Source organism: Mytilus californianus, unplaced genomic scaffold (assembly GCF_021869535.1).
Source record: "Mytilus californianus isolate M0D057914Y unplaced genomic scaffold, xbMytCali1.0.p SCAF_5, whole genome shotgun sequence".
Classification (NCBI taxonomy): Eukaryota; Metazoa; Mollusca; class Bivalvia; order Mytilida; family Mytilidae; genus Mytilus; species Mytilus californianus.
In genome coordinates this window covers 69094599-69114440 of record NW_026262701.1, presented here as the reverse complement: position 1 = coordinate 69114440, position 19842 = coordinate 69094599, and the positions used below count along the sequence as shown (strand labels likewise).

General features: G+C 33.2%; 2 protein-coding genes across 3 annotated transcripts in view; both read left to right on the top strand.

Annotated features, from left to right (window-relative positions):
* Nucleotides 1-19842, top strand: part of LOC127701296 (beta-catenin-like protein 1) — a 370618-nt gene that overhangs the window by 76940 nt on the left and 273836 nt on the right. The gene's annotated exons all lie outside the window — the stretch shown is intronic.
* Nucleotides 1-19842, top strand: part of LOC127701262 (uncharacterized) — a 29854-nt gene that overhangs the window by 6670 nt on the left and 3342 nt on the right. Inside the window, exons 5-10 of one of the 2 annotated variants that reach the window (XR_007981959.1) lie at nt 181-286; nt 1400-1504; nt 1752-1994; nt 3608-3680; nt 6552-6754; nt 8069-9969. Coding sequence is in view for 1 of the 2 variants with exons in the window: in XM_052205092.1 (XP_052061052.1) it covers nt 181-286; nt 1400-1504; nt 1752-1994; nt 3608-3680; nt 6552-6754; nt 8069-9891 (2553 nt within the window). In the remaining variant the exon portion in view is untranslated. Of the gene's footprint in view, nt 1-180; nt 287-1399; nt 1505-1751; nt 1995-3607; nt 3681-6551; nt 6755-8068; nt 11073-19842 lie in introns of those variants that run through there. The other variant, XM_052205092.1, reaches the window with a different exon arrangement.

Genomic DNA, 19842 nt, shown 5'->3' with positions numbered 1-19842 from the left:
CATATAAAAAATATACCAGAAAGATAAACATCAGTATCTCCATTAAGCAATTTACCTTGCTTAAAGAAAATAATTTGAAGTAATGTGTACTTTTATTGCATTTGAAGTTTTAACCTTTTTATTGCAATTGCATTTGAAAATAAAAAGCAAAGCTTTTCTTTTTTATATTAACTTTTTAAGGAATTAGAAAATCAGAGTATTCCTCTACACCAAGATGGTTCTAACGAAGTTACTTCCCCTGGACAAATTCAGTACACAGTTCATTTACATCAAGTGCACCCTGTTGGTAAGTATTCTGCTTTATTTATTTGAATACTCCTGTTCAAACAGTAAAAGTAGAATGGACAATTTCTAGAGGAGTTCCGAATTAATTTACTTCTTTTGGACAATATGAAAATAAGAAGATGTGATATGATTGCCAATGAGACAATTCTCCACATGAGACCAAATGATGTAGAAGTGACAAACTAAAGGTCATCGTATGACCGTCAACAATGAGCATGATGAGCAAAACCCATCGCACAGCCAGCTATAAAAATCCCCAAAACGACAAAGGTAAAACAATTCAAACCAGAAAACTAACAGCCTGATTTATGTATATAACAATAAACGAAAATCAAATATATTACAAAACTAGTTATTTTTTGTGCTGTAGATAAATTGAATGTCCTGTTTATATAATTGATTTTATGTGTCGCTTGTGACATTACCTTGCAGACCTGTAATTTGATAGAAAAAAATTCAATAAATTTTATAGTATAGTAGATACTTTACTATTTGCCCATTTTTGGTTTTAAGTTTACAATGCTTTCACTTTTTCTCTAAAATAAATATCCAGATTAAGACAAAGGGACAGCTAAATGTTTTTAAAAACCTTCATTTTGTTATATTTTAAAATTTCGCTTTTTTTAAGTTCTTATCTTTTTCTATTTTCAAAGTTGAGGTTTGTTATTTCATAAACATTGATTTGAAAAATTTTAGAGCATAAGTCTGATTTTAATAATTTTCATGCCATATTCACTGAGTGAATAACTGAGTAGTATTTTGAAGTGTATTTATGACAGAAAAGTACCAGAATTAACTTTCAAGTGATGGGCTTTACACCTTGTAGAATTTTAAATGGATATATTGAACAGAAAATTTCATGCAAACAATTTGCAGTTTTATGATAAAAAGATGAGGTACATTTTTAAAGATTTGTAAAACAAATCCCTATTCATTGTCTGTAAAAAAAAAAATTAACAATATTTAAGAGGCATTTGTCTCTGACACTAGAGACTCAATATATGCTTTATTATTTTTAACTGTTTGAAAGTAAAATATGATTTTCACTTCTACTGAAAACTGGTGTCCTTAGTTAAGGAACTATTTGTATAATGCTTATAAATTTATTCTACAGATGGAAGTATTATACAAGTGTTATCACCAGAGAAACACTATGATATGACAACACAAGGGAGAATTCCTCAAAAACACCCTGACATACAATCAAAGAAAAACACAGGTTTGTATAAGATTTGATGAAAGATGTACTTGTTAACCTAAAAAAAAATGTTGAGACTTTTTTTCTTTCTTAGCTGTAAATAATATCACCATCTTGGTTTTAAATGATACCACAACAAAAGAAGATTGAGGAAAAAAAGAAAAATTCTTCATTTCATGATTTAAAAAATAACACATACTTAGTAGGTAATGAGATGAATAATCTGTTCTGTACATTGTTGATATTGTGAATATTTTTCCTTAAAAAGGTTCATCTTCCAAGAAGATGGCAAATAAACCCAGCAAAGAAAGAGAAAAGAAGTATGTTTGCACATATGATAAGTGTAAATTTTCAACTGTGTACTTTAAAGATCTGACTAGACACATCCGCACACACACAGGAGAGAAGCCTTATCGATGTGGAATGTGTGAGAAAAGTTTTAGTCGTGTAGATAAATTACGACTCCACATTCGCCATCATACTGGTGAGAGACCATTTCAGTGTGATCTCTGTAAGTACATTTCTACAATTATATATAATGTAAATTCAGAAATTATTGTGAGGTTTTTATCAATGTGACTGTGTGAGTATTCATTGCAATAATAATAACTTGCATTCTGATATCAGCTTCATATATCTGTCTGACACTAACATGTACTGAGAGAAATTATTTTATCTATTCATATTCAGTGAGAAATCAGTTCATCCATCCAAGTTATATTTTACTATTGACAAGTTTTTTAATGCTAAATCATGTTGAGAAGTGGCCATTTTAACTGAAGTTGAAGTGTTGTTTTATACTTTCTACTTGGTCACAATTTTTGTTGAAACATTTTATTACTGTGTCCTTTTAAAAAAAAACATCATGGCTATTTTAAAAGTAAGGGAAATATTTGTCACTTCCTCTACTCTAGGTGGATAAACTAGAAATAGTCCTAAAAATTCACACATTGAAATTTAATTTAATTTTTTATTTTAGAAAGTTTATTGAATTATTTACATTAGTAATGAAAGTGATTGTGATTTTCCTGATTGAAAATACCACACTACCAAAGAATCTGACAAAAAATGATCAGGCAGTATGGTTAGAATGATTACCCATTTTATGATGTATACCAAATAGTTAGCAAAATTATGTGTAACCTTTTTTGGGTGAATCTGCAATCACATTTTCATTAGTTGAATGATTGATATATGGAAGGTTACTTAAAGTGTGGCATTAGCTATGATTTATACAGTACTGTGGGAAGAAATTAATAAAACTATTTTTAAATCAAACATTTACAAGGAAATAGTATTGAATAAGTATACCCTATTTGCAGTCAGTTTTGTTCAATTTTGTTAGAATATTCTCAAACTTTGGTGATACATAATTGTCTTGCAAAACATTTATTCAATGTCTTAGTGATCTATTGTCCTGAAAATGCATGACATATTTCCCACTGGACCTTAAGTCAATAATTGTGAATTGTATGCATGTGACGCATGATGAGACCTCAGTTAGAGATTGATTGTAGATATATCGAACATGTTATTGAAAAGATTGTCATTTGAAAAAGTGAAACTATAGAAGCTAGCAGTAAGATCTAATTTGTTGATGTTTCAGGCCACAAAAATCATTTTTATACAGGTAAAACTATGATTTAAATAATTTTTTTATCTTTGATATTTAATAAACAGAGCCAGGAAAAGTTTGCACATGCTCTGAATCCATTTCTGTCTGTCTGTCTGTCTGTATTTATATTTATATCAGAGTCACATGCCCTTCAGCAATCTTTGGAAGTCATGTTGATAGTTGTTTAGATGCCATCCAGACCCAAAATATGCATGAAATAATGAAACTTTATAGCAATTTCTTGCATTGTTATTTTTTTTTCCCATAGAACTTTACCATTTAATCTGTCATAAATTCAATTTGAGAGTTTGAGTCTATCCAATAGCCAAATATTTGCCAGCTAATGCCACATTTCTAACAGCATGGGAACAAAATATTTATAAGAGAGGAATTTTTAAGATTTTTTCCACTCTTATCTCAAAACGACAGATGTATTTAATTTTACAAGAATTTATGTGATGTGGCCTTTGTTTTTTTAATCTGACCTGATATTGTTTTTTGATTGCCAGGTGAATACAGAGCAGTAGATAGAAGTACATTGAAGAAACATGCTATCATACATACAGATGAAAGACCTCACATGTAAGATGTCATACTATAAATTTCATTTTTTGACAGAGTTGCAACTCTTGTTCAGGGTGAAAAATTTGTGGTGGATTGTAGAAAAAGGACCTGTTTTGTGTATCCAGTTCCTCCTCTTTATCTTTCCGAGTCTGAATATGAAAATCATATTTGCAAACTTTATGACTTTAAGGCCTGGGCTGAAATGGAAAGTAAAGTATTTGTTGTGTTTTTTTTGTCGGTTTTTATGTGCTTTGAATTGATCTGATGAGTTTAGCCCCTTTCAACTGATTATTATAGTTTGTTCTTATGTTGTACGGCTACACCACTGTTCTAGGTTAGGGGGAAGGTTTGGTGCCATCAAACATGTTTATCCCCGCTACATTCTGTATGTGCCTGTTCCACGTCAGGAGCTGTAATTCAGTGGTTGTCGTTTGTTGTTGTATATCATATTTGTTTTTCGTTTATTGCTTTGTACATAGTCAGGCGTTAGTTTTTATGTCGTATATTGGTATGACGTCGGCGTCGTTGTCGTCCGAAGACACATTGGTTTTCGCACAATAACTTTAGTTTAAGTGAATGGATCTCTATGAAATTTTACCATACGGTTCAATACCACAAAAGGAAGGTTGGGATTGATTTTGGGGGTTATGGTACCAACAGTTAAGGAATAAGGGTCCAAAAATAAGCATTTTTGTAACTTCCAGACAATAACTTGTGTGTTAGTGTATGGAGCTCTCTGACATTGTACCACAAGGTTCCATATCACAAAGGGAATGCTGGGATTGATTTTGGGGGTAATTGCCTCAAAATTTTAGGAATTAAGGGCCAAAAAAGGGGCAAAAAACAAGCATTTTTCTAGTTTCATGACAATAACTTGTGTGTAAGTGTATGGATCTTTCTGAAATTGTACTAAAAGGTTCCATATCACAAAGGGAAAGCTGGAATTGAGTTTGGGGGTAATTGCCCAAAACGTTTAGGAATAAGTGGCCAAAAAGAGGTCAAAAATTAGCGTTTTTCTAGTTTCCAGACAATAACTTGTGTTCAAGTGTATGGATCTCTCAGAAATTGTACTGCAAGGTACCATACCACAAAGGGAAGGCTGGGATTGATTTTGGGGGTAATTGCCTCAAAATTTTAGGAATTAGGGGCAAAAAAGGGGCAAAAAACAAGCATTTTTCTAGTTTCATGACAATAACTTGTGTGTAAGTATATGGATCTTTATGAAATTGTACTACAAGGTTCCATATCACGAAGGGAAAGCTGGGTTTGAGTTTGGGGGTAATTGCCCAAAACGTTTAGGAATTTGGGGCCAAAAAGGGGCCAAAAAACAAGCATTTTTACAGTTTCCAGACAATAACTTGTGTTCAAGTGTATGGATCTCTCTGAAATTGTACTGCAAGGTACCATATCACAAAGGGAAGTCTGGGATTGAGTTTGGTGGTGATGAATTATAAGGGGGTTCAAAAAATTGGAGGGGGGGATTTTTTTTTCCTTTTTTTTTTTCTTTAAAATTTTCCATTTTAAGTTGGTTATTTTTAATTTATATATAAAAGCAAATAATAATGATATGGTTTGATTTCATCAAAAATTGAAATATTGGGGTTCTTTGATATGCTGAATCTAACAGTGTATTTAGATTCTTAATTTTTGGTCCTGTTTTCAAATTGGTCTACTCCAAAGAGTCCAAAATTAAACTTAGTTTGATTTTAACAAAAATTGAATTCTTGGGGTTCTTTGATATGCTGAATATAACCGTGTATGTATTTAGATTTTGGATATTGAACCATAATAGGTAAATTAAAGTTTTTTAAGTTCTTAGACCACATTCATTCTGTATCAGAAACCTATGCTGTGTCAAATATTTAATCACAATCCAAATTCAGAGCTGTATCAAGCTTGAATGTTGTGTCCATACTTGCCCCAACTGTTCAGGGTTCGACCTCTGCGGTCGTATCAAGCTGCGCCCAGCGGAGCATTTTATTTCATTTGAATTACTTCATATCTGTTGTATTGAGGCCTTTTATAGCTTACTATGTGGTATTGGTTTTGCTCATTTTTGAAGGCTACAGTGAGACTAAGTCTTTTACCTATATTTGTTAACTTCTATGTCATTTGGTCTCTGGTGCTGAGTTGTTTCATTGGCAACCATACCACATCTTGTTATATTTATCTCAATGTTTTCTTTCTTGTATATTTCACACTCACTATGTGGTTAGTAGGCAACTAATTTTAATAAGAAGGTAAACAATGAATTTAAATGTTCAACAAAGGAAGTAAAAATGTTCTATAGGCTTGTATGCAGACTTTTGCAAAAACACAAAATCAAATATCCATGAAATGTTTCCTCAATCAACTAATATTAGTATTTACGAACATATAAGAAACCAAGTATATAGTTTCCATTGTAGCATATTTTTTTTACAGATGATATCCTTGCCCTTGGGTCTACTTGATAATATTTTAAAAACGTTTTTAAAACAGGTTGGAATCAATCACCCAAATATGATATAATAACCTGTTGGGATAAAATATTACAATTGAGATAAAAATTTCAAGTTGAACAAAAATATTTTCAATTTTAGAGAAATATTGCAAAGCTCAGTTGATTAGTTAAAAGGCAACAACTTTTGATTTATTTTTGACTACCTAATTGTTTATTGAGATTAGTCCCGTAAAAACAATGAAGGTTTCAAAGGGGTCAACACCGAAAATTATCCATTTTCTTGAAAAGTCATTAACCAAAAGTTGTATTGTTTTAATCAAATCCACTTTTGAATATTTTTTTTCTGAAACCCAAACTTTTTCTTTTTTTCCACTGTAAATTTTTATCTCATATGGGACATTACACATGTATATTCCAAATTATGTTGTTATTTATCTGTTTTATAGGTGTCAGCTATGTAGTTATTGTTGTCGAACGTCTAGCCAATTGACAGTCCATCTGCGTACACATACTGGAGATTGTCCATTTCAATGTCCATGCTGCAGTTCAAAGTTCAAAATCAAATCAGATTTAAGGAGACACATGAGAACACACACTGGAGAAAAACCTTATCAATGTGATAAATGTCAAGTCAAGTGTACCACACAAGGTAAGAAGATAGAAACACACACACTGGAGAAAAACCTTATCAATGTGATAAATGTCAAGTCAAGTGTACCACACAAGGTAAGAAGATATAAACACACACTGGAGAAAAACCTTATCAAAGTGATAAATGTCTACAAAAGACTCATCAGTGATGCTTGAATTAAAAAAGTTTAAAAGACAGAATAAAGTACAAAGTTGAAGAGCATTGAGGACCCAAAATATTTAAAATTTAACTGTTGAGAGTGGAGAAATATCGTATTACACGAGATTTTGTGGTTGATCTGTTTCTCTAATGATTTTAGGACAATATTGAAACAAAACTAATTCTTCTTTTCCAATGATCTGCAAACAATGTGTTCTTTCTAAGTAACATCATTAAGGCATGGTCCCCTTTTTCATAATGTCACAATAGAAAATTCAGAGGATCTCAAGAAAGATTGATATCATAATTGAATTTTGATTAATGAAGAACTGAGATCGAACGAACCACATGTTGATTAAATAGAAATAATCTACAATTAAGGAAAAGGATAAATAGGCTAAGAATAAGAAAAACTTTTAATGTTTATATTTTTTTTCTGGCGAACATTCTAACATGTCAGCCTTTATTATAGTTTTATGATATCAATAAAAACATAAAATTATCAACATTAAGATTGTCTAGACCAATCAAAATAAAAAAGAAATGATAAGGTATATCAATCTGTGACACAAAATCACTACATACACTTGGAAAAGCTTAAAGCAATGTAACAGTGCTGTTTTCCAGTAAAGTCACTGTGAAGTCTTTAACATGGAGCAAAAACCCTCACCTCACTGCAAGTTCAAGACAGCCTAAATCACCGATTTCAGTGGAATTCTTTGCTGCTTGTTGATCACACTACAACTGTGCATTAAAGGCACAGCTGCTGGGTACTGTGGATTCATTATTATTCTTTTGATACCAATTTAAGTAGATTTCGTGGGTACAGGTGAACCACGAATTTAAATGTTCAACAAATGCCACATTTTCTATAAGGTTTTATGCAGACTTTGCCAAAACCATGAAATTAAATATTCATGAAAATGCAAGTTTTACTCAATCCACGAAAAAAATTTGTACCCATGATAAATAAATAAATCCACAGCAATATCTATAAATTATAAATAATATCCGTCAAAGAAATCTAACAAATACTGTCATAAATAGCTTTACAATCTTACTGTAAAATACAGAAACGTTACAAACTTTTAGACAACCACAGGGAAGAACACCATAATGCCCATTTCTGAATAGGTCCATTGCTTTGTTATAATATTATGTAACTTATTTTAGGTAACTTGCACAGCCATATGAAAGTCCATCATTCTGCTGAAAACCTGAAATGCAGTCATTGTTCATATAAAACCTCTTCAAAGCGTTCACTATGGAATCATTCTAAAATTCATGAACCATTTGATCCAGACAACACTTGCCAAATATGTGATTTTAAATGTGCAAGCAATGAAATACTTAAAAAGCATATGACAATGCATAAGTCTGACTATTTAAAATGTCACCACTGTGACTTTACCACTCGACATCAACAAAATTTGGAACAACATATAAAACGTAAACATGGAGAACATTATCATGAAAACAGACCAAAACGAAACACCAGCAATGGTAGTAGCAAGAAGTCTAAAGATAGTTCTTCCAAGAAAGAGGTCAGGAGTGATAAATTAGTTTATAGAAAGTTTCAACGTTTATTTAAATGTGATCTCTGTAGTGAATCTTTTGTACGAGAGGACTCATTAAAAAGTCATGTCAAGCTTCACAAAGAATTAGCTAGTAATAATTTACAACTGACTACTAAGAAAGTATTGAAACTACCTAAACAAAGTTTAAATCCTCCAGCAAATGAAGAAACTAGTTTCACCATGCGCTCTGTGGCAATGCATGGTACTAACCAACAAGCAGAAAGTTTACCTATGCCACCTGATGAAGGGCAAAGGTCAGCAACACAAACTTATAGCCAGTATCATCAGTATGATCAGGCATCTGCTTTAGAAGAACAAACCCCTAACAGTGATATTTTAGAATCAAGTTATAGACAAGAGAGAGATAAAAAGATTCAAATGACAAATGTTGAAGAAAGAAATTCTAGTCAAACATACAGACGACAGTTAAATTTTGATTCTGGGAGAGGCAATAATGCATCAAATAAGCGTCATTCATTTGAAACACCATCTGTATCAAAGAAAGAAGTAAGCCATCGCCGACTTTCATTTCCAAGTGATACTGAGCATTCTGTTTCAAAGAGAAATAAAAGTGTCGGTGACAGTTTAAGCAGTTCTAGTAGACCGGTTAGAGATTTGTTACGAGAGGAAAGAGCCTCACAAAGGTCTAGTAGAGATATTGAAGGATTTGAACAAGGATTACAATTCATAGACAATGCATATAGTAGTAGTATTCTAAGGACAAATAGACAGTCTAGTGGACATGCACAGACATTGAATAATCAGAGAAATGATGGTAAGGAAAAGGTATCAAGACCTCAGAAAACCAAACGTTCTCATTCTAAGGCAACTGTTGAAGGTCATTTGAGTTCAGGGTTAATACACAACAGTGAATATACCAGGATTGTGGCATTGAATGAACAAAATAGAGAGCATGCACAACAGCAGCAAACTGTTTACCAAGTCCCCAATATACAAGTAGTGCAAAATATATCTTTGCCTCTAGTGCAACTACCAGATGGACAAATTATAAGACCACATATAGGGAACCAGATTCCTCAATTAGGACACCAGTTTATACCGGAAATCAATATAGAGCAACCGATTGTCAGTGCTGGACTTTTAAGACATACCAATGAAAATACACACACAATTCAACTAGTAGCTCATCCAGGTGTTGGTATGATGTCACCACCTGGTAACCCTACTCACTCTGTTCAAAATGTGCCACAAGTAGTTGAGATTGTTGATTCTCTAGGTAATCCAGTCTCTGCACAGTTTGTGATTCCTACATCCAGTGATGAAATACCAAATGCAACAGTTCAGACAATTGACATTTCTACAATATCAGATCATGGTGGTATGATGGAACAAATGTTATCCCCACAGCATGTTATGACTGTTCCTGTACAAGTTGTTGATATGCCACAAACTAATTGACAATCGTTTTTAATTGACAATCTTAACTGTTATTTTTAACTAGCATGTGTCTAAAGTTAAAGATGGTTCAACATACCGGTAGGTATTTATTGATTCAATGATTGATTGTTGTTTGCTTTACGTCTAGTGGAAAATATTTCATGTATGTTCAGGACAGGAAGAAATTAACAAATAAGTACAATAGGTAGGTCCTGTAATATGGGTCAACATAGATGAAGGTTTTGAAATTTGGAATGTCACTGAAAAATGAGGGTAAATTAGATATGAATAGAAATTTAGCCTTGCAACAGGCCACATAGGGACCACTTAAACAGTTGTTGCAAGGGTTCTTTAACATGCAGAGAGTGCAAATCTCTACAAAAAGTGTTACTTTTGCATATGTTGTGAAGATGCTATTAACAATTTTTATTTAAATGAAGATTGAATTATTAGGTAATTTTAGGTTAATGATATTTGACATTCATTTACCATGCTCATTGTATCTGATCTATGCTAATTCTATGAAGTACTTTTATTATAAAGTCCTGCCCCCTCCACCCCCCCAATAATTTATTATTTCATGTGTATGCCAAGTTTTGTGATAGATAAATTGAATAGGATTCACATATAAAAAAAAATAGTTGCTTTAGTTATGCAAGTTGATATATACATCATTCATGCCCAAAATAAATTGTATGCAGATTATTGAAGTGTTTTAGCCTGATAGATTGCCTTGTAAGTTCTATCCAAGTATCCAGACAACTTATGACTTATAATAGTACAAACTATCAAATGAATATTTTTGACTCATCTGCAAATCAGCAACATATATATCTCATTGTTTATAGTTTTTATTGTTATTGAGCTGGTTTCATTTTTGAAGATTTTTGTTACAAGATTGAAATATAAAACAATTGCTGTCTTAAGATGAGGTTAATATGTGGTATTTTGACTTTTTTAAAACTTATATTCACTGAGACCAACTGTTTTATTCTATATACCAAGACAAAAAAGGTATTTAATGACAATTATTTACCAAAACATATTGTACATCAAACATTTTACCATTATTATACAATAATACATGGGATGTTTAGCGTTGTTAATATCACCATACTTTAGGTGAATACAATTTTTATTCAAAAGCCAATTTGTATTAAAAAAAGAACTTATTAATAATAAAATAAGACTTATAAGACTTATATGGAATAAATAATCTATTAATTCATAAACTCCCATTTTTGGCTTGCCTGTGATGAAAGTGGCAGAATGCGAGACATAGGGATTACAATCTGGCAGTGGCCTTAACTATTTGTATAACGCTTTATATTTCAGAGGGTAGAAGACCTGAATGCTTCATACCTTGTGTTACAAAGTTTCCATCTGTCAGAAGTACATTGTCCTTGACTTCATTTTTACGGTTCATTAGTCAATATTAAGTTTCCATAGTTTTGTCCTCTTCTCAGATACTGTAAGTAATAGGGCAAATATATTTGGTGTATGGTACATATCTGTCTTGCAGGGGTCATCTGACCTTGACCTCATTTTCATGTTTCACTGGTCAATGTTTAGTTTTCCTGGTTAAGTCTGTTTCTTAGATACTATAAGCAATAGACAAACTATATTTGGTGCATGGAATAATTGAAAGGTTATTATGTCTGTCTGGCATGGATTATGTGACCCTGACCTCATTTTCATGGTTATTTGTCAATGTTTAGTTTTCCTGGTGAAGTTTTTCTTAAATGCTGTAAGCAATAGGTCAACTATATTTGTTGCACAGAAAGATTGTAATGTGTACATGTCTGTCTGGTGTGTATCATCTGACCTTGACCTCATTTTCGTGGTTCATTGGTCAATGTTAAGTTTTTATGGTTGGTCTATTTCTTGAATACTATAAGCAATAGGTCAGCTATATTTTGAGTAAGAAAAGATTGTAAGATGCACACGTCTGTCCAGTAGGGTTTATCTGACCTTAACCTCATTGTCATGGATCACTGATAATGATAAGTTTATGTGATAATTGTAGTTTAACCTTTATCTTTGAGACATTCAACATAAAATCATTAATGGTCAGTAAATTAGTAAGTAAAGCAACCGAGACATTTCAGCATATGCACACTTGTTTATACATGTACTTTATATTAAATCCTTCCTAGGTAAAATGAGCATATAGATTGATTTACCTTTGTTAGTCAATATATGTCCATTTTTGTCTCATGTAGCAACCATTGCTGAAGGTGAGCCATATGAATGCTAGTCTGAAGTAAACCATATGTACTTAGCTTAATATGTCTAAAGGTAGAAGAGCTATGCATCATATGTTGTGTATAGATGTCTTGATAAACAAATTTAATGGCCTTTGTCAGTTGTCCTTGACCTCATTTTCATGGTTTAAAGGTTTTATAAAATCAACAGTAAGTTTTATTGATAAGTTGTCCTTTTCAGTTACATCTGATACTATTAACTGTAACACATAATAGAAGTCTCAAATTACTCCAAGTATAAGTAAACTACATTTGGACTGCATTAGTGTAAGTGTAAGTAGTCATCTGACTTGGTTCACGCGACCTTGACCTCATTTTTATGTTCTTTGGTCCGGCTATGTGGGGTATGTGGTTAGTTCCGTTTCTCAATTTCTTTATGCATTTAGCAACTATCATTTAGTTAACTTAATTCTTAACCCCACTTATACTATAATAACTTATAATACTTATTATTAGCTGGGAATAGTATACTAATATAAAATGTCAATATATTATATCCCAGTTATTTAAGGAATGACTGTAATAGTTTTTCTGTCTATGAAGAAAAGACATCAAAAACGTGGTGCACACTGAATAACCCGCTACGCGGGTTATTTAAAAGTGTATGCATGCCCATCATGACCTTAACCTCATTTCATGGTTGATATCAACATTACATTTCGTGATTAGATCCGTTTCTCCATGTCCGTCTTTCAGGTATAATCTGACTTTTTACCATGTCAATGTCTAGTAATGAAGGTTAAGTTTTTGTGATTAGGTCTTTTCTCATATACAATACATAATATATCAGATATAATGTATATTAACAATTGTTGTAAGGTGCACATGCCCATCTGACGGAGTTCATCTGATCTTAACCTGTTTTGCATGGTTCATGGACCAACATGAAGTTTCTAAGACACCATCGGCAATAAATGTAGGTCAACTATATTTAGTGCATAAAATGATTGTATGGTGTACATGTCCATTTGACAAGATTCATCTCACATATACCTTATTTTCGGGGCCTCGGTGGCCAAGTGGTCTAAGTAGTTCTACTACTGTAATCACTAGCCAGTCAACACTGAGGTTGTGAGTTCGAACCCCGCTCGTGCGGATGCACTCGACTCCAATCTTAATTGACTAGGATTGTCAGTTTTCCTATCGAAGGTCGGTTGTTTTCTCCGGGCACTCCGGCTTCCTCCACCATTAAAAACTGGCCTCCACGAAATAGCCCAAAAGTGGCGCTTGAAAGTGGCGTTAAAACACCAACAATCAATCAATCTATACCTTATTTTCATTGATTATTAACAATGCTAAGTTTCTGGTTTATCTGTAATAAGGCCTTGATCTTAAAGACTTTCAACAAACCATTCAATCGTAATCAGTCAAGCAACCGATACATTTTATCGTATAGACTTTTTTAAGGAAAATTGTTACATTTCACATCCATTCATACTTACTTTTCCTCGAATATGCAACATCTAATGCTTCTAAAATTCAAAGTACGGAATTCGCATGTACCTTTTGTTCCAATCTTTTTTCGTGCCAAGGGAAAGCTTAAGATTGAGTTTTAAGTATGCTCGTGCAACTACAACATAATCATTTGACCAGCATCCGATTCGCAGTTTCATGTCTTATGTGAGGATTAATTTATTGTTAACAACCTCAAACATAACTCCTACCAACATGGAGTTGTTGAATTCTTTTTATCACAGTATCAGCAGAATTTTAGATCGTTGGTTTGATTTGGAATTTCTCTTTTTCACTACATTTAGTATTAAGTAAATTTTATGCAGATCAAGGACAGGGACAAATTAACAAAAAAAATCCAAAAGCTTGGTAGATTTTGCAAAATGGGACCTCTTTGTTGGAGGACTCGCATTTCGACTGCCACTGAAAAAATAAGGATACGTTCGAAAGAGGCAGAATCTTGCCTTCTACAAACCCCATAGAGTTATTACAGGGTATTTAAACGTGCAGAAAAAGTCGGTCACTTTCAAGATACGGAACATCGGATTAAACGTCCCCTTTCCGTCTGGATGTGACTACATATTTGTTCATTCCGTACAGCCAACACATACCCCTCCAGCATGGGTTTAACTGCTGGTTAGAAGATTAGGAATTTAAATATTTCCATTTTCCAGTCAACCCCTTAGAGGTTTCACTGTCATAATATATATGGAATAGATGTTAAGGCTTTTGGCAATATAAATGTTTGAGAAGATTGCACAATTCATCTTTTGTCATAACCATTATGTTAACAGTTTTCTTTGTAGAATTAAAAAAAAGTTATTTCCCTTCAACCACAATAAACTGAATATTTGATAACAGATTCAATAAAACGCAGTTCTAATTAAGAAATTGGCGGAAACCCTACCATACAAAGTAAACATTCAATCTTCACAATTTTTCATTAAACAGCTATAAAAGGAGTTTTATAACGTTTGACAGAAATTGGCGTTTTAAACACTCAACAAAATTTATATTAATCTTATAAATACTGTAAGATTTCTTTTCTGAAGATACCAATATAAATTTACCAACTTCTTGATTGATTATTGTGTTGTTGCAAAAACTATTTTGTAAAAACATCACTGGGAAACCATATAAAGACAGAAAGTAAATACACTTTTTTAATAAGTAATGAAAACGCGGATGTCATTGCGTACATGATGATTTCATTTCTTAACAGGTTATAATTAATTACAGTAGGTGTAATAATATTACATTCCATTTAAGTAAGAATATGGAGAAGGTAAACATGAATAAAAGAAGATTTTGAGTATATATGTCATTGACAGCAACCCAACGATACAAAAATAATAATCGTGTCAGGTCAACTATAGAAAAATGTCTATGCAATATGTCAAGCCCAAATTAGCACCAAGTTGTAAAGAAATTTACACGAAACGTGCGCGTCTAACATGACAAATTATATACAACATGGTATCTGTGATGAATTTGTTTTCATGTAAGCAGAGACTATCAAAGAAAGACCTGTCCTCAACACCGAATTTCCCAGAAACATCTTGCTGAGTAAAACTTTATATGTAATGTTTTCGTCTTTTCCTGTGAGTTCATAAACTGATCATAGAAAATTTTGTATGCCAGATGCGCGTTTCGTCTACAAAAGACTCATTAGTGACGCTCGAATCAAAAAAGTTAAAAAGGACAAATACAGTACGAAGTTGAAGGGCATTAAGCACCCAAAAGTCCGAAAGGTTTTTCCAAATACAGCCAAGGTAATCTGAGCCATTTTTCGGCATTTATGATTTGTTCACATAATTATTAAGAAATTCAAACCCCAAATTTATTTAAGCACTCAAAAATGAGATCGTTTCTTCAAGGTCACTACACGCAAAATGCAGCTACAATGAAACAATATGGCAACAAGATTTAGAGCATTGATTCTCAGCGTTATAAATTTACAAAGACGATAGAATCTAATAGAAAAGGCATCAAATATGAATAAGATGTGGACAAGATTTCATTTTGTAGCCCCCTTCGTGTTTGACAATGCTAATTGTCAGCCGCATGGGTTCAAAAGAAAGTCTTCCCTCTTACTTATTCATATTTAGATCGGAAATATCGAAGACTCTCTCCACCATAGCCTCATCATTGACAAAAAAATACTTTATATGGCTTAAATATCCTACTCGTGTAAATTTGATAGTTATGATGTTCCTTTTTATTGAATTATATCAATTCTTTGTCGAAGAAACAATTTGAAATGACATATCTGACGATCGGTTAAAGTATTGGATCATATCGAAACATATCGGTTATGACTTTCGCAATTTTTCGTAATTATACAGCAATCTTTTTGTCAGCTTCAGTTATGTGATGATTTATTATTAATGGAGGGTCACTAGTATTGGTATAAATGAAATGCTATTGATACCAATTCGTCATTGAAAAAAAAGTCCAGCCCGCAAGGGGGCAGACATGACGATGATTTAAAGAAAATACATAATCTTTTTTGTTGTGGGGATGTATAAGTACCATGCCATGTCCGGTCTGTGTTTTTGTTAGAGTAACGATCTGATGAGTTAAGCCTTTTCAACTGAGTTTTATAGTTTGTTCTTATGTTGTATTGTTACACCACTGTCCCAGGTTAGAGGGAGGGTTGGCGCCTTCAAACATGTTCTAAATATGTACCTGTCCTAAGTCATGAGCCTGTGATTGAGTGGATGTCGTTTTTTGTTGTTTCTCATATTTGTTTTTCGTTTATAGTTTTGTACAATTTGTTCTTATGTTGTGCCGTTACACCACTGTCCCAGGCTAGGGGGAGGTATGGCGCCAACAAACTAGTTTAACCCCGCCACATTCTGTATGTGCCTGTCCCAAGACAGGAGCCTGTAATTCAGTGGTTGTCGTTTGTTGCTGTATATTATATTTGTTTTTCAAACATTATTTTGTACACAAATCAGGCCGTTAGTTTTTTCGTTTGAATTGTTTTACATATGTCATTTCGGGGCCTTTTATAGCTGACTATGCGGTATGGGTTTTGCTCATTGTTTAAGGCCGTACGGGGACCTATAGTTATTAGTTTCTATGTCATTTGGTCTCTATTGGGAAGTTTTCTCATTGACAATCATACCACATCTTCTCATTTTCATTTTAAATTGATCGATAAAAATAAATCAGCAAAAAATGAAAAAAAGGGAGAAAGGCAACATCACTTTTTGTTTGTTACTCATTGTAAATTATTATCTTCCTCCCACAAAGATACGGAGAGGGTAGCAACTGTGATACTGTTGTGCTGTCATGTGTTTGTAGAGAAATCATATGTTATCGCTTTAAGTTGTTTATCAGTTTCGGATGAAAGAATAGAAAGTCACATGCATGTACGACTGCTCAGTCCAGTGGCAAATATGTCATAAATATCTAGGACGAGAACAAATTAAATCCTACTAAGCAAATATGGTCTTCAAAGTGGGTCGGTGGAAGGGCAGGAAATCTTAAATGTCACCGGAAAATTGGGACATGTTGAATATTTGCAGAAATTGTGCCTTGCAACAGATTATTTTTGGGACCTCTTCATAGAGTTCCTGTAATTGAAATGTCCTTTAACGTGCAGAGAGCGTGGTACTTTCCCTTCAGGGACATCGAATTTAATGCCACTATTCGGACGGGATGCGGCTGCGTATTGATACATCCTGCATAGCCAAACCGACGTTTTTATTAAGGATGGGTTCTACTACCGACGGCAGAAGTCCATGCTGCCAGGTGACCCATTTCTATTCCTTTCAACCTTTGGGGATATATACGACGGCAATTAATTATTGCGCCTATTTTTAAATGAAACATTTTACATGTATGTTCGTGCAAATGAACGGTGTTTGTAAATTGTTTGGTGAGATTGAAGAAAATCATCAAAATACTGTTATACCATATATGGATTACAGAAGGTTTTAAACACGATGATTAGACGTGAAACAATTATAAACGGTTATGTGTAGTAAATTAATTCATTCCTTAAATTACAAATTTATTGTGACATTCTACAGCCACGAAACAAAATTATGTTATACAATGGCGTTTTTATATCTATTTGCTTTCGGTTATTAGGCTTATTACACTGTTTTGAGCATATCATTCTTAATTTCATGCCATCATTTCATTTATTTCCAAATAGAAATGTCAGCATTCCCGGAAAACATACAAAGGCAAGAAAATTGTAATCTGTGTAAATAATTATTTCTAATATTATAAGTGACAGCAATAGAACCGTTACTCCGTCTTGAAATCAACGCTTGCAATAAATATCTATTATAAGTGTTAAGTAAGAATATGAACTCATATCGTTCCGTTATATTTGATTATCAAGGGTTTCCTCACCTCTCAATGACAAATTTTGACGCTAAGCCTGCCAATCATATACTAATATTGTTACACGAGTGACAATTGCTGAGGGAAAAATTGTTAATTTTGTCTTTGATTTAATTATTTCAATTTTAAGTTGACGTTTTTCATCACTTATCCCTCAGCTCTAATATGTTCGACTGGTAGTATTACATATTTTATAAAAAAAGAAATTATAAGCGTCTCGTCTTACACGCAAGGGATGCAGAAATTTTTTATCACTTTTTAAATCATATTAGGTGGTGAATAAGGTAGCTTGGGCTACCATAGAAAAACGATTAGTCTCTATGTGAAGAGTTTGGTGAGAAAATGTACCTAGGGCTATATATTAGAGCCAATCGATAAGACTACCGGGCAATAAACTGACAGTAAACGCCCGCATATTTCAGTGTTAATAAAACTTGGCTTCATAGATGTATATTTTGTAAAAACAGTCGAGAAAAATTATGGAAAAAGTTTCGGCTTGATCTTTCAATCTTTGTGAAATATAATCCATGGCTGTTCAAGGCAAATACAATGGTTGATTGATTGATTGGTGTTTAACGCCACTTTCAACACTATTGTGCTATTTCGTGTCGGTCAGTTTTTATTGATGGAGGAAGCCGGAGTGCCCGGAGAGAACCACCGACCTTCGGTAGGAAAACTGACAATCCTAGTCAATTAAAAATGGCGTCGAATGCACCTGCCCCGTACGGGATTCGAACTCACAACCTCATTGTTGACTGGCTAGTGATACAGTAGTTCGACTACTTAGACCACTCGGCCACCGAGGTCCCCCAAAGACAATGACCCTTCTATTTTTTTTGTAATATCAAACTACTTTTTTGTCATCCAAATATCAATTTTGAAAGGATCTGTCAACCAGAGGCAAGATTGTTTAACTATAGTTATGTTCATGTTATACTGGCATATATGTAGATCTTGTTTTACTGTTTTGAGTTTCTATCTATATATTATAGATTTAGATATATTATGCAAAAACTCAAAAGTTAGGAAAAAATCGTCTTTAAAAGACAATTACTACTATAAGGGGTCATCCAATTGTGTTTGTCCTTTGACATTTCCTAGATCTTATATGCCTCGTCATTTTTGATGTTTGAAGTTTCAACTAATACCATACTTTTCGATATAATTGGAAAAAACTTGATTTGAAAAAATCGTAATTCAATTGAAATAACTCCAAAATTAAGGAATATTTTCGGTCATATAAACATTTTTGTAGATCTTGTATTTTTGAGTGTGCTTTATGTTTACAGTTTCTACTTACCTATTACAGTTTTCGAGATAACAGGCAACAACACCAAAATAAGTTATGTAACGAGCAATAAGTTCTTAATGAGTCATCTGATAATTTTGATGAAATAGGAAGTAGGTAGATCTTGACATACTGAGCATTGTTGCCATTGTCAAATCTCTGTCTATTATGGTTTTCAAGATATAAGAAAATTACTGTGTTTTACCTATAGCAGCTATATTTGCTGACCTCCTGAAAAAAAGCCACAGACTTTATACTAGATACCCTAAGGATCATTCAAATTTGTTAATAAAATTGAGAATAGAAACGGGGAATGTGTCAAAGAGACAACAACCCGACCAAAGAGCAGAAAACAGCCCAAGGCCACCAATGGGTCTTCAACACTGCGAGAGTAGCTTTTGACGGACACCAGACGACAGACGACGACGGACGCCAAGTGAGGACAAGAGCTCGCATACCTATTATGCCAGATGAGAGAAACACAGCTTGGATGTACAATTTATAAATGATAGAGTGTATAACATTTAAGTATTTGATATTTCGACTATTTACACAACTATTAATTAACTAAAGAGACTAATGTAGTTCGTCCAGCTATTAAGCGTA